This window comes from Adelges cooleyi, unplaced genomic scaffold (genome assembly GCF_023614345.1).
Source record: "Adelges cooleyi isolate 19-005CV unplaced genomic scaffold, UGA_ACOO_1.1 ACOO_flye_CR_arks_rails_tigmint_CR_PRNA_574, whole genome shotgun sequence".
Taxonomy (NCBI): domain Eukaryota; kingdom Metazoa; phylum Arthropoda; class Insecta; order Hemiptera; family Adelgidae; genus Adelges; species Adelges cooleyi.
In genome coordinates, this window is record NW_026096268.1 from 5,845,817 (window position 1) to 5,864,669 (window position 18,853).

General features: G+C 33.8%; 1 protein-coding gene across 5 annotated transcripts in view; it reads right to left on the bottom strand.

Annotated features, from left to right (window-relative positions):
- LOC126843006 (glutamate receptor ionotropic, NMDA 3A-like) overlaps positions 1-18,853 on the bottom strand; it is a 116,853-nt gene that overhangs the window by 47,198 nt on the left and 50,802 nt on the right. For 3 of the 5 annotated variants that reach the window (XM_050580295.1, XM_050580296.1, XM_050580297.1), the window contains 4 exons: positions 15,689-15,761; positions 15,314-15,599; positions 1,878-2,092; positions 702-1,088 (listed from right to left, as the gene is read on the bottom strand). In XM_050580295.1, coding sequence (XP_050436252.1) covers positions 702-1,088; positions 1,878-2,092; positions 15,314-15,599; positions 15,689-15,756 — 956 coding nt within the window. In that variant the 5' untranslated portion in view covers positions 15,757-15,761. Of the gene's footprint in view, positions 1-701; positions 1,089-1,877; positions 2,093-7,040; positions 7,057-7,240; positions 7,349-15,313; positions 15,600-15,688; positions 15,762-18,853 lie in introns of those variants that run through there. The other 2 variants (XM_050580299.1, XM_050580300.1) reach the window with 2 other exon arrangements.

Below are 18,853 nucleotides of genomic sequence, written 5' to 3' on the forward strand. Positions count from 1 at the left end.
GTGTTTTATTCTATAATATAGTTACTCATGACTCATAAATAAAATACGTATTACTTAAAATGGTCATGTTTACAAATTTATCAGAGCCAATAAAACCTTCGTTTGCTTTCCCAGAAAAGTGATAATGACGATAATTACAAAAGAAACATGGGGGATAGAATTTTTTAGGTTGTCTTGGCTATAATATTTCACACTGCTATTTCACAATATGAAAATACGTGGAATACTTTTCGTTCCATCTTCAACAGTGTGTATTAAATTCTGAAACGTCGTTATCCAAAAATCTTCTTAACGAATAGTATTATACTGCTGCGTGGTGATGATGTGTTATAATGGTCATAATAATATTACATCTTGTTACAGCCTGTCGTTCTACTACTGTTATAAAATATGGACTACGCGAGTTGGGTCATCTAGAGCATATTGCGTTATGGCTATCGCTCACAGGTACCCAGCTGTTTATATTACTATATTATTTTCTCTAACGTCGGAAGAGTTATTTCAAAAACGTGCAAACGTTCCATTTGTACGGGGGGCATTGTACATTGGAAAAAAAAACAAATTGCTGCCTCTAAAGGTAATGGTGGCTATTGGTCCGCTCCGGCGGGTTTGGATAGGCCAGACGCGGTTTTTGTCCGTACAAATTGCCAGCAACAACGATATAATATATATATGTGTAATAGAGAACATGCGGTGCTCACTTGTACAAATCGGCCGGGAACTCTTCACCCCTCAAGACGTCAACGCACGCATCCGTGACTCTTGCCACTTTGGGAGTCCATCCTTCGCACCTGGCCGCCATCGCGTCCTTAATGCAGTCGGCGAACGCCCGGACCGCGGCCCTGATGGTGTGCTTTTCGGTTTCCAGAGGCACCGGCCGCAACGACAGCATGCCCACCGGCACGTTGCCCTTCTTGTACTTGCCCGTCGAGTTGTTCGTGTTGCCCACGTCCAGCCAAACCCACGCTATGTTGCCGGCCGGCAGCAGCCCGACCGCGGTGGCCTGACGCCAAACCGACTGCGCCATCGCCCGGTCGCCGGCCACCACGACAACGGACGCGTCCGAGGTCGACAGCTCCATCATTGACCTGCAACGATAAATCATAGAAAAACCCATAAATATCATGGACTAAACCATAACTGTCCGTAAAATAGCAGCCTCCTACTAGTAGACAAACAGACGACTATAAGGTAAAACGCGTTCCATTTAGGTATTGAGTTCAGTGGATCGGCCCCATTGCAGTTTGGGGCAAATCGTAATCTGATCAATGATCAACAATTACGATCACTAGGCAGTAATTTTAGAAAAAAATTGTTTGTTCTCCTTTTAACAATATGCTCTGTTGAGTAAAATAAAAAATTCTAATTTTTTTAAGTAACATTAGCAGCGCTTTTATGTACACATTTAATTTTTACAAGTTCCTAAGTTTCACATGAAAATTATTAGCAAAAAAAAAATGGAACAAATTATGACCATAAAGTTGATTTTAAAAGAATGAATATTGGCAGAGATACAGACATTCAAAATATAAAAATGTTAATATGGGTAATTGATGTAAGTAAGCTAAGTAAAAGGATTGTTTTATCACCTTTCATCTTATTTTATATATTACAATTTATCTAATTAAATATTTTATTAATACATTGTATTTTACACGGAACCTTTAATATGACGCTTATAACTTATTGTATACTATAAGGAACTTTTGTAAATAAATTAAAATTTTATCTGTACAATATGAATTGACAACTTATTTATGACTGTTGGGAGCGACCATAGCTTACAATTTGTAGATATTTGATATGATTCGATACAAAATTATCTTATTTTTATTATGAAACCATAAATTAATACTAGTATGTTGTTATAACCTTACCTGAATGCCGTCGAATCCGGGGTGTCTGTTGAGATAGGTATTGATGTGTAACTCAAAGGAGATTTTCCAAGCATCGTTTGTACATCCGACGTTATGGTCAACGAATGCAAAACGTAAAACTTGTGCCATTTTGTATGAAGCAAAAATGATCTTAAGGCTGCAAATATTTCCCAAGGCGTAATGGTAGCTCGGACCACAAAATCACTCCAATTTTCCTAAAAATAAAAACATTAGACTATAATAATAAAATGTAATAACTAGAACGGTCTTATGATATAACATTTAAACTCGGTATCTATTTACCGAGTCAAAAATGAACCATTTTGGACCTAAAGAAGTTAACATTTTCTGTTAAACCGCTATAGCTATTACTAGTTTACGGGAATCGCATGTTTTTTTTATTCTTGAGCTAATACAAATTGAACTGAAAAATGTTGATAAGACCGAAATCTAATTAAGCTAATCTGTCATTAAATATTATCTATACATTTCTCCAACCTACTATTAATCTCCTTGAAAATAGACGAGATGAAAATTCCACATATTCTTATTTTTACAATATTTCAATTCTATTTAACATTCAATTACTCGCTTGTATGTATGTTTCATTAGAATAATATATCAACTATAGAGTTTAAAACATGAATATTATTTTCAATTTTCGTAAGACCCTGTTTTGTTTTTGTAATGCTTGGATTTATTTAGCAGTAAAAAAAGTTACTAAATAAATCAACATTTCATATTTAGTTTAAAAAATGCAGTTTTAAATTTTTTTTTTTAATAGAATTTTCCATAAATGTCATTCAAAGCTCATAAAATATAACAAACGTCACTTTAATATCTAAATAACGTAGCATTTCAAAACACCCATTAATATTCATTTTCCAGGAAAAATATGACGCATTTATGGGGCTATCAATTATGCTGCTCCCTGCTAACTTTCATTTTTAATGTTACTTACACAAGTTTTAGCGTGTTATCATAAAATAATGTTTTAAAAATAAAAACAAAACAGAATAATAAAAATAATAAACTTATATACCTAGTTTGTTTACAGCTACATTCTACGAATGAGAATAACGTTGACCACGTCTTGGATCTATTTTTTTTTTTATTAGTAATGGTTATATATTAAGTTCCAAAAATTGTATAGATCAGAACATTACATTTTTTTTTTCAGAAATATGTAATGAAAAGGAATTTATTTAAAAAGAAAGCAAAAAATTAAGGATATATTAAGTGTGATAAACTAGTAGGTCAAATTTCAAATTAACTAAAGTTATTATTACAATTTCACAGAGCTACACGTGTCAAATATTATTTGTGAAGGTATTCAGTTTAGATAGTTTTAGTTTTTTGTTGTTCGATGGATGGAAAAAAAACCTTTTCAAAATAAATCAATCTAGCCCATATTGTTGAAAATAACCGCTTGTTTTAAAAGCCACACGCTTATTTTAAAGTTTAACGATATTTTTTTGATTTAATTTTGAAAACATATTGCGGACCTGCTTGAGCGTCACGTTTGGTCCTAAACGTTCTGTTTTCCCTCATAAATCACACCAAACGTGTGACGGATAAGTTGAATTACAAATGTGTTGCAATTAACCAATCATCGTTTTTTATATTTGTAAATGTATATGTATATTTTTTCTTAATTTTCCATCCAAATATTTGCGTAAACAAAACCCCTGACCCAAAAAAAAATAGAATAAATCAGATACTTGCCAATTTTTCATACCGAATCTATTAACGGCACAAAATACATCAATCATGTTTGGAAAATAGACTTGTAATTGCTAATTTTTTTATTTTTCCAAAAAAACCGATTTAAAAATTTCTAATTAAAGGTGATAATTAGAATTTTTTATAAAACTGTCTGTAATCGTTATATCAATAACTAAAATAACGTAAGACATTTTTTCACTTTGCCGTCGTTGGGAAAGAAATAATGTTGAACATTTATATGTGTATCTTTTATTTTTGGTCAGTTACATGTTATAAAGAAAAAAACGTTTAACGTTTAAAAGGTTTCGAACAAAAGAAAATCAGACATTGTTAAAAGTTTAATAACGTTAAACGAAAATAATATATAAATGTGTAATAGCTCATCATCATGGAGCTTAATAGACTCAGAACAAAGGCCCAACACTGCCATCGTGAGATGGTTTCTTAACTCTGCTAACCACGACAGAGGGGGCGGCTCCTGTTTACTTGGCGATTTCTCGTCGGCCAATATGAAATATTAAAACTGAAGAATTTTTTTGTGTTTTATTTGTTCATTTTTTTGTAGTCTAAATTGGACTTAGGCCGAAGCCTGTAGAAAATATCTATATTTCCAAACGACAAAAAAAAAAAATGATCAAAATCCGATTACTCAATAAGACGTCGACGTGGTTTTCGGTAAGTCATTTCTTTTACCAACACAATAGCCGCTAAAACTCAATATATCTAAAAAAAATTTGATACTTTAAAAACGATACCGTAAAAGTATAATGTGAATTACCCTGAAAAGAAATGGACATGATCGGAATGTGAAAATATTACTATCAAATATTGCTTATTCATATTTTGATATTTAATAAAGTTTAGTTTAGGTTGGTTTAAGTTTGTTTTAGGCTGGCTTAGGTTTTGGTTGGTCATGCCCAATTTTTTTTTTTATATTTACGATTTGTGAAATATTCAAATTAAAACTTTTTGAAAATAATCATTTTGACATGAGTATGTCTTATGGTTAGGGGTCATTCTGAAAATGTTTTCATCACGTTTTGTGTCATAGTGCTGACGCCATTATGGATTAAGGAAGAAGAGTATAGAGGGATTATGGAAGGATTATTTATCTAATATAACAAAAAAAAAGGATGGAGTGTTGAGTTATTTCTATATGTGTACATTACATAACTCATTACATCAACTACACCTGCAGTCTTAAATTTCGAACTTGAATAACATTATAACCATTTATTCAAAATTGACTATTGACCAGTTAGCTAAACTTCAGAATTGCATCTATTTTAAGAGAGAATGTATATAAGTCGGTTCTCGTCAGCTGTCTTGAGACGTTTATTTAATAAAAATTAACACATTTCAGTAGATATATTAGCAACGCCGCTATGGTGGTAAGTGTATGCCGAGTGATTTATTAAAAATCGAATTATTGGGGTTTTTCTTTCTTAACACCTAAAGGCGATTATAGTCGACCAGAGCGGCGGTACACTTAGCGCAACACATGCGGTAAGAACATAATAATATTATGTGGCCAACTCGGCACAAGGGGGAAACACTTGACATTCCGTCTGGAGTTTTCTTACCGTGTAAACGCCGGTAGGTGCTGTATGATATTATTATATTATTTCTTCGAGTGGTTTACACGGTGACGAAATTCAGGTGTTGCCGGGACTTTGATGGTAAACAGCATTCCCCCCCCCTCTTCCCGCTCTTGATGGCCTTTTAAAGTTGAGACAGATAGCTATTAAAAAGACCTAGTCGCAAAGTTATCAGTGTATGGGCGCATGTAAAACGCGCACAGCTAACATATTATGGTGAAAATAACATGTTTTGGATATTTTGTTTTTACAACGCGTCTTACGTGCACATCCAGACAACAATATAATATTATAGTATTCTTAAGACTGTGATAATTCGAAAAAAATCGTGTCGACGTTGCCGGTCGCAGTGATATAATGACGGTGATAATTATTATGATTATTGCGTTTATGTTTCGAAATTGGGCGCCAAAACTAAAATCGGACTCTGACCGGTCACACTACTTATTATGTAGACATTTTGAGGGGAAAAAATGAAAAAAAATTCGCCTGTCGCCAACTAATTTTGGAATAATTGAGTTAAATTAAAAAAATAAACACCAGTACCTCAATAAACTACAGCACCGACTAAAACGACCAAAGGGCACCGGTCTCACTACTTTTCGGTTTACCCAAGGCGGTTGTGAATCACAACACGTGTTGGCAATATAGTAACGTTTACCGAAACCGGAGACCTCCGGCAAGACGTTTGACGGATTGACTTGTAAGTATACCGTCTTGAAAAATAATTGACTTGAGCGACGATTGACGGCGGATGAGCACACCGCGGCACACGTGATCCAATAATACATAATATATTTTGTCAGCCAGACACCGCGCAGACTTGTATAATATAGACCTATGTATATATTTCCAAGTATATAAATACTTGCACAAGACCGGTGACGAGTTAACGTATACATCAGTACACAAAAAAAAATCACAACGTCGTCGTGTCGGCGATGATAGCGTATAATTCTCTAAGCAATATTTCCTTATAATAATATTACTATGACGTACCTATCTTAAGACAATCTTAAGATCATGGGCCGTCGCGTACTACCGCACAGCTGGAAGAATATTGTGACACACACTGCAAAAGCAATTACTCTGGGTAAACAACGATTTAAAAAGTAGTAGTAACAAATTGAGTTTCTTTTGCTTGGAGTTGTTTTCTACTCAAATTTTTAATATAAACAGGACAAGATGTTTTTTAATGTACGATTTTAGTACTAACCTAACCGCCACCACGTGGTACAGGTAGGGTTAAGTGGAACGAATGTAAAAGCGTTTTTTTCAAATGTCGTAAAAGTATTGAGTTGAAGTTAAAAGTAATTGTCGACGGTATCTAAAAATAGCTTCACTACATATGTTCTGTTGTATAACGGTATTATTAAAAACGATCCGATAACATGCGGTATTACTAAAAAATATATTTGCATAAAAAACAAACCAGTAAACATGTGAAATACAAAATCATTTTACAATATTATATAGTTTGTGTTGCAAGTTGTATAAGACGGGTTACGCACCAAGGCTGTGGTGTACAGCTGCTTGGAGTATATACAATTAGTTTATACAATAATAATATAAGTTATGCGAAAATTGTTAATGTATGATAACATTATATGATATGTGAAAGTTTCAAATGAATAACGATATAAATTACAATGACACTGACGATTATCCACACTAGAAACAGCGACAGAAATACCATGATAGTCAGTAGTTTCAGTAACAGTGCATAAGAAGTCAATATAAGTAGCAAAGGTGCAATAGCCGTGAGTAAGAGAACCAGTATTACAATACTAGCAAAAAGCAGCACGATAGCTACTGCACTGACTACAGCTGCGTAACGCACCTTTGCGAATAGGCCTTTGCCTATTTCCTGGATGCCAGTCAGAAAGGTCGTTCCAACAACCTGTTAAATACATTTGAAAAATACAGCGATAGAGTTAAATTTCAAAAATTAATTTTACACTTACAAGTTCTGGTCGGTGGGGTAGGTATATAACTGTTAAAAACAAAATAATATGTAAATTTCTAAGAGAAGTTTATTACTTGAGTGTCGACCTGCAGGTTCGACGAATCCGGTTTTCCACATTCAAAAAGAGAAGTTCTGTCAAGGCTTTTGACTTCGGGCAACACCATGCAAAAACCCGGGTAGGAAATCATATCTACACTGCAGTGCAAATGGCGGCTGTCCGTCGTCAAATTCCAAGTGACTTCTTCTCCTTTATATAACTTTTTTAGAGAGGTATTTTATATTTTAATAGATTTCGGAGAAACTTTTAAGCGCAAAATATTTAAATTTCTATGAGAAGTTTATTACTTGGGTGTCGACCTGCAGGTTCGACGAATCCGGTTTTCCGAATTCAATAAGAGAAGTTCTGTCAAGGCTTTTGACTTCGGGCAACACCATGCAAAAACCCGGGTAGGAAATCATATCTACGCTGCAGTGCGAATGGCGACTGTCCATCGTCAAATTCCAAATGACTTCGTGTAGTGCTGACTGGCGCGTTGTTCCAATCAACACAACGACCATCAACACAAACACCGTAGAATATAGTTTATACATGCTGTATTAGCTGTAAAAAATCCTTTGAAACAGGCAAAATTAGCAAAAACGATTTGGAGAAATACGTTGTTTTACACTGAAATGGTGCGGTGAAACAAATGTAATATTAACATCAATAATAACAGTTACGATATAAACAAGCCGTTTTAATACATATGTATTATATTTATTTATATGCCAGCATATAAATAAGTATATAATATGTTTTTTAAATAACATATGTGTTACTTTATCTTTTTTGAGTGCCGTGTTCGTATATGTTAGACCTATCTTCTAAGACTAATTTCCAACTCATAAATTCTAAAATTGCGCATAAAAAGAAAAAAACGCATACATTTTATGAAATTGTCCGATGTGGACATTTAACATACACCCTTGGTACGATTGGACATATATCCGAAATGTTTACTTTCGTTTACCGGTCAAATTTACATCCGCTAGCTCTACTTCCGGCATTTGCACAAATTTACTCCTACCCAAAACATCGTACCGCGCGTAAAGATGTTTACACATCAAAAATTATGACAACCATTTTTAAGTATTATACTTGTATATAAATTTATCCAACCCTGTAAAATGGGTTTTTTTTTAATTTGTTTAATACAATCTAGGTGTTGTAGAATAATAATATAAATTTTACTGTACAGCAGGACGTGCTAAACGCATACCACTGTTCTATAAACCGGTACGTGTAATATTACAAGGAATGAAAATTAATGGTTTCTAATATTATTATACCTACCGAGTAATAACATTATTTATCGTTTACCGTGCTGTGCGCTACGTATAAAAACCGGCGATAAATCGTGCTATTTCTAGATAAATAGAACGCTAAGACTTGACTTTCATGTTTCGGTTTCAACGGTAATTAATAAAAACGTAGTAAACTGAGGCGTCTAGTTTGAAAACCAGCTAAAAGACATTTAAAAAAAAAAAAAGAGTTTTTTTTTATGTGACCACACTGTAATACACGGTATTTAAAATTATTATTCAATATAAAATAAAGATTATAACTAACTCAAATTGTGTTTGGGAAATCTTGGTTGGTTTTAAAATCGCCCACCTGAAGCCTATTATTGGTTGTGTATAAAGATTTTCGAAAACATTGCTTTTAGCTGGTTTTCAAACTAGACGCCTCAACTATTAATGGCGATCCAATTGAATATTACATAATATTTGGTTAACCTGTATATATTGCACCTGGCATGACAGTTTTTTTTTCTTTAATATTATCGGACCGTTGATTTCTTCCCAAAGGGAATCGGGTCAGAGAATTCAATTTTCCATATGACCTTAAACAATAATTATAAAACACGGTGGTGTTGCTTGTGAGGTCGGTTTTACCGCACTGCGGTCGACTAATCAAAGGCCGAGGTGGTCCGATCGAGGCTCCTTAAAAAATGTACAGTCGGCATATTATTTTAGACCAACTTTAAACGTTTAACCAATTCTAAATTCATACATAAGCCAATAGCCGTTATTGATTCACCCGTTTGTTCGAAATAATATTATGAGTTGCTATATCCAACGTTATTGCATGGAAGACGCTGACACAAAAAAATTGCACCGACTTGAGGATTAAGCTCTTGGAAAATTAATGAATTTCACGAACAATTATTTTGCAAAGAAATTGTACATATATTATTATAGTATCTGCCACGACTTTGTCGCTTCTTGAGAAATCTCATTTCGTCGTATGCTCATTAGCGTTGCAAACGTTTTCTTAACAAAACAAAACATTGTGTTTAAGAATCGTCGGTTTCGATTATTAAACATATTTTATCTCATTAACGGTAGTGTTGCTGTAATGATAAATCTCTATTATAATTTGACACAATTTTATTATTGTCACAAAAGAAATTAATTTTATAATCTTATAAAAAAAAAAACTTTACGTAGACAATACCTACTTAGTTTCAACTTATATATGAAGCTGAGAAGGTGTTATCTTCATGTAACTTATCCTTTAATCGACGAATCGTTATTTTGGAATTTTACTTTAAATTACTCGAATAATAATAATTATAATAATAGAAATTATTATTAAAAATATTTTTGCTTTTTTATTCTTAAAAATATCAAAAATACGTTTTAGGATTAATCATCGCTAGGCTATCACAGCCTGGTGCCAAAAAATGCAATTAATCACATTTGATAAACATTTGGTATAAAAACCACATAATATTTAAGTATATTAATTGTGTTTCGCTTGAGTAATTTATCATCGAGGTTTTATTTTGTTAAAAAAATAAACCATAGGTATACTAAATTGCACCTTAAAGGTATTTATAATTCCTCCTCTTCGCGCTCTCTCTCCCTCTCTGTAAAAGAGAAAATTACCAATCGTGTCGTCCATTAAAAAGATACAATAAAAAACCATTTGGAACATACTCGTTTTTTTTTTCGGCTGAATATTTTCGCTATGCTAAAACGAGTTAAGGAGCTCTTTGGAAATTTTAACAAAATGCATTGGCGCTGCAAACTTACAAAGTATATCACAATGAAGTCGATATTGGCCTAATTTATTTCGAAAAAGAAGTACATTTTTGGAATGCACGTCGCGCTCGATTGAGTAGGACACGACCGAGGATGGATCTGTGTACCTGTTGTTGTAATGTGTGGACAAACGATTAATTGACCGACCTACCTGAACCCTGTTCGTGAAGCTTTCGGATCAGCGGCGGCAATACGGGCAGAAGTACCGGAGACTAGCGCCCGTGCGTCTTCTGTTTAAAAGTCCCGCAACGTCTTGACAACGTGATCCACAACGTCCCTGCTGCCGATTATTCTGCGCATTCCGACCGACAGACGTTTACCGAATAATGAACAGAGCCTAAATTTTACCCGCAGTTTCGGTTTTAATTAGTTTCACAAACGGGACACACCACCGTAAACGAACCACGTCCTACGTCGGGAAATTATATATTGCAAAAACGTTTATAGGTTTGTCTTAAAAAAAAAAATGAACACACGGTTAAGTGTTTTTTCACTCCTGCGTTTATTCGTCGTAACACAGTTTTTTTTTTCAATTTCACTCCACAACTTCGTTAGAAGGGAATTTATAAATTAAATTGAATTCGAATTTAGCAAAACAAATAAGACGATTATAATATAATATCATATTATTATGGTTATTTGATATTTTAGCTTCGATACCTGTAAAGATAATATTGTGTTTATACTGATGTTTTTAATCTAACCTAACCTAATTTTAGACAATTTTAGACTTTAAAATAATTCTAAGTACTTACAAACTTGTATGTAACATTCTTTGTTCAATAAAGCCCCAAAATAATATTATTAAACCTTCCTGTTAAAAACAGTAGAAACTAATAACTCCTTTATTCAGTTTTTTTTTTGTAGTTTTAGAACTCAGGGTCTGAAAATTACACTAAAAATAAATCTTTATCATACAGTTTACTCAAAACCCTGTATTTTATTTTTTTTTTTTTTAATGAAAATAATAATAAAAAGGGAAAAAATTACACTTCAACCGTATTAAATTACCAGGTCGTTACGTTTGAATGGATCAACAGTCAACAGGAATCTGAGAAGTATTTTCATTATGTTGTTGATTGCGTTATTGCATTTTGGTAACGATAACGAATTATTCAGATTAATAGGGAACTGAGGCTTTTATTTAAGTTAGCCGTAAAAGGAGAACCGATCTAATTAAAACCATTAATTTTGAAATCAACTATATATTTAATGATTATTTTGGAGAAATGTATTACCTCAACGTTGGTCGGCTTATGTACAGTTGTATTATGCAATTACAAAAAGGAATGGCCGTCGTTAAGCTAACGGATGATTGTTCTAATAAAAACAAACAAGTTTTTGCAAAGCCAACATAAACAACATTGCCGTTTACCGAATTCAAAATCAATAATCGCCCAGCTAGTGGTACTACCAGTTGCCACCCGTAAGACTGCTTGTACACCCAAGAGTCCAGAATAAGTTACAAAGAATAATGACTCTTATATTATACTGAACATAATTATATAAAAGTAATTTTAGAAGATCATTTCCTACATATCTCAACTCGATTTACACGTATGACTGACATAGGCCAAAATAGCAAAACCGTGTTAGGTCTTAAGTTCATTTGTAGAAAATTAATTTAATCAATTGTGGAAAACTGTATACAACTACTTTTAAAATCTTTTTTTTTTATTTACATGCGAAAAAAAGGTTGTGTGTTTAACAGTCTATATTTGTACTTTAAAAAGGCTTGTTTATTTTGTCTCGGTAACAGAAGCTGCGAGTTTATATCATGAGAACGGCAAACGTAATGTAATTTAAAAAAATAATAAAAAAATTCACCACAGTTGAGAATATTTATACATAGGAATTAGTAGGACCGAAAGAGCTTCTACGATTCATATCTGCATGTTATCTTAATCACTGTATAAAAATAGTGTATTTTTTAAAAAACTGTCTTTTTAGTTTTTATTTAATAAAAAATATGACTACCTACTAAATTTGTTTGTTTATTTATTTACAATTAATTATTTCTGTAGGTATTAGGTAAACACTTTTTTTTTGACCAAACCCTAAACTCGAGAGTCGAAACAAAAAAGAAAATTCCAACTTTCTAACGGAAAAGGATTAATGATATTTTCTTAGAGTACTTATACCGGCAGTTTCTATGTCTTAAGAACCCTCCAAAAAAACCTGAGGTTCCTTTGACTGATTTCAAGCTGAGAGTTATATACAAAACTTTGTCGGAAGTTACGGTTTACCAAAGCTATAGCGTATCAAAGATGAATCTTTAATAAGAAAAATGTTTTTAAGTTCAATTTTTGTAAGTAGTTGAAAAATAAGAAGATCATTTTATTTGTTCTTATTATAGAAATTTAGCCTTGATCTTAAATGGGTTGTTGTAAACTACATTTAGTATATAAAATTAAGGGGTTGAATATAAATTGTAATTGATTTCTTTTTCTAAATATTTGTATACACATTTGTGGCGTTGATAAATTTTATTGTTAACACATGGATGTTTAATGGCTCGTTGTTGAGACATTCGTCGGGATCATTTTTTAACTTATTCTCTCTGAGTAAGTGGCATTCCTTACGCCATATACATTTATTAGAACTTTTTTTAATTAATTTTTATAGTTTTAACTCTCAATAGTATTGTCACTGATTGCTTGTTTGGGTTATAAATATTTTCTTTCGTTTCCATCTATCTAACGTGGCTTGGTTTCCATGTTAAAGTTATATTATGTTTGTTTAAAATTTTAAAAAGGTCATGGATATTAGTAGTTATTTGATTTGGGTTTTTCGGGTTATAAAACTTTTTTATTGTGCTATGTGAGTTGGTCAATACGTTTAAGACATTGTAGTCCTAGTTTAATGTGTAGAGTAGCATACTAGTTTTATCGCTCTTTTGAGAGATTAAGCGTTAAGATGCTTTTTAGTGCTGGTAATCTGAATTTGTCGACCATACTGTTGATAAATGATAATCACCGCAAACCCAACGCTTCTTTTGGCATTAACGCATCGATAATAACTATATTATTTCGTCCTTGTTTTGTGGCTTTCCCTAAATAAGTTCCCTAAATAAATGAGGGGAGGGGACTGTGCTTTTTTTCGTTTCCTCCGCCAGGTTTAAATTTTTCTGTGAAATTATTAGGTTTTCAAGGAAGTTTAAGGAGAAAGAGCAAACTTTATTTTTCGTTTGATTTCATATATTTTGTTATTTTCACATTATTTGTTTACTATTTCAGATCAATACATTGACGCTGATCGAACTAAGCGATTCTTAGTACCACGTCAAATTCGAACACAAAAAATAAAAACCTATCGTTGTGTGTAATGCGACAATTGAACGACCTAAAATGAACAACAAAATGAACGTTGTTTTCCCCGTAAAGACTAATAATATATTATTCTCTGTGCAATGATTAATGGTCATCGGTGTGTAATAATTAAGTTAATTCAACTCTAACGAATCGCAATTATTAAAAAAAAAAGTATCAGATAATAATAATTTGAAAACACGAAGCAATTTTATTACTGTCGACCCGTATTGCGAAAAGTACCTTTGATTAAATTTTGAATGGAGGGTGGAAATAAGGGGTTTCTCCATAATATCTAATAGCTTATAATAGCTAATACATAGCTATTATATGCTTACCGTAAGATTTCCTGGGTAGAATCCAAAATCGACTATCGTACTATTACATTTTTTTTTTATTGCACCCTAATGCGCGAGTACCTAACATATTTTTCAATGGTATAACTTGATACCGAGTGGGCTAGAACAGTAGCGTTTGCTGTGTGTACCGAATCGCAATTAAGCCCACCAATTTAGTTTTACCCGACCGCTAGTTTAGTATAACGATATCATATATTATACAATCAAGTATCTACGCACCAGCCAATATTATTACTGTGCGTTAATCTATTAGTACAAGCATTATACTATTATACCTACGCAATACAAAGGAACTTTCAGCCGTGAATCATGGTTATTGATGCGATCCGCCGACAGTATGGGCAACTAGAACACGTGTACGGTATCCGATTATACGAAATTCCTCAGAGCTAATACATCAGAGTACATTACAGTGAAACGCGATTAATAAATATATAAACACATCTTAGAGAACGTTCTCTTCTTCCCCTACACTCCCTTCCCCTTTCCTCTCACTTTCAACGGCTCCCACTCCGATGAGTATAAATTTACCGGAATGGCGTGTTTATTCATAGCGAGTAGGTAGGTACGGTGAACGAGTTCAGGTGTTATAATATTATATTAGGCAGCAAAGTCGCTTAATATAGCATACCCGGTATCGACTTTGACTCCACGACCGAAACACGCGGTTCGTTAAGTTGTACCAAGAACCGTTGAGGAATCCCCAAAGATTTCTGTGCAGGAATGACGAATACCTCAAGGATGCCGTATAGCGAAGTTCAATGACCGGCTTGCAGGTTTCATCGGGGTACTTTCTTACTTCCTTCTCAGAGTTGTGGGTATCTCAATTGAAACACCGAAACGGAAATCCTAGTTGATCCGACAGACCGCTCACGCGAGACGGTAGGGATTACAGTGGATTCAAATTATTATTATTAGCAATTTGGTGTAAAATATAGTGTTGCTCGTACACATCAAAACTCCAATCCAAATAGACGTCGAACCTCGTATTTCATCTAACGTTGTTTTAAACAAAAAATATTAATGCCGACTAAGACTTTCCTAATCTGTACTCCATTTACTCAAGTTACACATAAAAAGATTTCTAATGAACGTTGTTCAAAATAAAAGCTTGTTATCACTAATATTTTGTTTACATTAAAAGTAGTTTTTAAAATTACAATTTTATAAAACGTAAAAATAAACTGAATGTAATAGAACTTTAGTAAAAGTTTTGGGCTGCAAACGAGACGGCTTAAGCTCTCGTTACAAGATCCGACTTAAGATAGTTTTAGATATGACATCAACAGCAAAACTGTCAACCGTGAAGTCGCGTTTAACAGCAACTAACACCGAAGATGGCCTTTAAATTATCTTTTATATTCATGAACTATTTAAGTTGTAAATGTCATACCTGATCTACACGAGACAAAGCCGGTAACCATAACACTGGTATTCGATACTTGGAAGCGGTTAGAGCTGGTAGCAATCCGATGGGCTCTGGTATCAGTAACAGGCACGCTACGATGGTTTTGTTTGCCCACAAGTTTAGCACTGCTTCTAATGCATCCACGCTGAATTTGTTGGTGGGGAGCTTTGCATATAGGACCCGCACCGACGGAGGCATGGCCCTGTCCATGGTCCTGTACAGGACCGATCCTTGATCATTGCCATGGATCACCGAGACGTAGACAAGATTGCTGTAACCATAATTACACGATAAAAAAATTCATTTTTTTTTTTTTTTTTGAGACACTTTTTTGGATGTTCTTTTGGCAATATTACTAACCTGGTGGACAGGGCAAATGGCAACAACGTCAAAGTCAAAGTCGTTAGGACAGCGAATGTTGGGTTCATTTTCCCTGTTAACAGATTTCAACAATTAAAACATTACTGGCTAAAGAGGAAAAAGGCGGGTATAATTATTAAATTAGCGTTCGAGGACATATACATATATGTATTATATCTGGAGCTTATCGGGTTTAAGTTTTTTGTATTTTCCACTCATACTATTAATCTGATATCATGTAGGTATGAAATAAATCAACCAGTGCGGGCGTAACCCTTTACCCTCGAGGGAATTAACAAAAATCTAGTACCACACAATTTATTGTCACTGTAAAAAAAAGATGTATGTATATATATATATATATATACAATATAATTCGTCAAACCATTTTTCTTCTTATTTTTTTTTGATAAATAAAAAAAACGATAATGATTAATTTAAGGTTAACACATCACTTCCTGTGTAAAAATTCAATTTGGCCATAGTACGTAGTAGACGAGTACCCGACTGTACGAGCTTTTGAGTAAAACTTGTAGCATAATATTGTAGTAAATGATCAGAACCGCATCCATAGCCACGCGGGATTACTGCGGTAACCACATCCCGTTCACAAACGATCGATTGTCACATAACAGAGATTTACTGTTCATTTATTCATGCGTATAACATAATAATATATTATACGATACTAATACAAGTACATATATATGTATACACCCACAAGTTATATTTCAAAACGCAGTACTTTATTATTATTTCGCCAATGGGATAACAATAAATACTATACGTATATATTATTGTGTACCATGCTATCTACAGATATTAGGTTGTAATGTCCGATGGCTATTTTTTGTTATTCCATTGCTACATTATCTAATGTAGTTTTGACTATCATTTATAATGGGGACCTGTACGAAAAATATGAATATGCTGAGGTTTTGTTTGTTTCTACGGTTCAGTGGGTACAGACAAATGATAGAATATTAATTATATTGGCAATTAAAAATGTTATAATTAGCGTAATAGCTAGATTTAGCTTAACTAGTGTACTTTTCCTAAAGATATTCTATACCTTATTAACAGTGAGCGTTCTAAAATTCATTACTTTTATTCGGACAATACATAATAACGCCAACAATAAAGATAGAAATGCACAAAGTTTAGAATATAAAAAACGCAACAAACGGTAGGTACACCCAATTATCCTATTATACGTTTTTGTAAAAAAAGGATAAGCTTTTAGTATTTTGTAAATTCAGCTGCCCTAAAGAAAATAATAACGAGTACCGGGAGGAGCTGTCTGCGAATCGGATGCCTGTTTGTGAGTAGTGCAACGTCGTCTGTCGCATCATTGAATTTAAACAAATAAACGGAATGTATATGATATGGTAAGATAATTAATTCTATTCGGATTGAAAGCATTTCACGGAATTATTCTGAAGTATAATGCCGACGACGACATGAAATCCCTTAGCAAATTCATATTTTGTTCGTTTCGCTTACAAACGCACAAAACGTAATAGTACAAATCTTTATCCTCTCCCCTGGCCTGATTCTTCATTCTTCTACAATGTCAGCGACTTTTCATTCTCCAAGAGTCACCCTTGACAGTTATAGATCTTTGATATTTTGATCCTCATTTTTTTTTTTTACTGTCTACTATACTACCTCTAAATCCCTTTACACTGATTACTCTTATTCGATTTACTTAGGTAACCATTTTCCTCGTTCTTTTTACGACATTCCAAAACAATTCACCCTTTTGTTGAAAATAAACATTAGTGCGTGTCTAAAGAATTTCCATCAACGTTCAATACTTTATGAGGATTATAATTCGTCCATTGGCCGTTACGTTTGATTATTGTCTGCGATTTGAATCCCTCCGAAGTTTCACTTCAGAAATATAAATAAAAAATTATTATAGAGTGGGTTTAGTTGTAAGAAAAAAACAGATACCCTGCTAAATCTAACCGGTAATGATTGATATCAAGAAGACTTATTCTATTTAGCGCATTTCACGAAACCGAACAGACATTTTGGAGGAAGAAAACATCATTATCAAAGGAAACTCTTAATGAGCGCTGACGACCGACGCGGGGATTTAATCGAACAGCGGCTCAGAAGGTAAAGTATTAGAAAATTGTTTTCCAAGTACTGCGTTGATACTATATGTATTATCGACTGGGGTTTCTGTTTCCTCTACGACAATAATAATGATTAATTAGTGAAAATAATTTGGACGAGAAAACGCAGTACATAAGGACAATAATTCAGTGCTGGCTTTATGGAAATAGATTCATGTGCAACGTTTCATCCGGACGGATAATCCGTAATGGTATTTCCCTAGTCGTTATTCGTCGTTTCTTTGGACGAGTTTCGTTTTATAGTATATAATATAGAATCGACCGTTGCTGTCAGACTGAGACGTTCAATTACTGTTAACCGAACGCGGTCCTTCCTAACCGGACTTCAGGACCGATAGGAGAAGTACAATTTTCTGTTAGGCGATTTAGGTTGTAGCTGATCGGCCACTGAAATACATGTACGCGAGAGAAATGTTAGAATAAAAGATGACACGAGACATTCCGAAGGAAACGGCCGAGAGAGAAAAAGCTTTTTAGAAATTCCTTAATATCTCTTTCGAATTTAATATGACGTTAAGGGACGAGGCGGAAGTGCCTTTTGAACAACGTGTCCGTGCTTTTTGGGTAGGTATTACATTTGGGAAAAAATCGACGAGCATCGACTTGCCGCAGACATTATGAACTCGTAAAAAAAAAAAAATAACCACAAAGGCCGAGTAGTATTTTAGACATTTTCCCAAAAGTACATTTCACCGTAAACATATATATATATATATATTATACATTATATAATGACCGTGATGCCCCAACTTTTATTATGTGCCCATTACGGAAGTCTTGAAAACAACGCCAAGACAACGCGCGTTATTGAATGACAGTAAAAAGGTCGACACACACACACATGCTGAGCACAATGTGGCAAACATATTAAGCCGTGTGATTTTGTTCGGTGGTATCTTATTCGTCCATTCGGTTTTCGTCGTCGATGTTCTTTTCCGCACACCGTTTCCGGTCACGCACGACAACCCTTCTCTTCTCAGCAACGCGCGTCTTATACTCTAATCCCGTAATGGCCCCATTG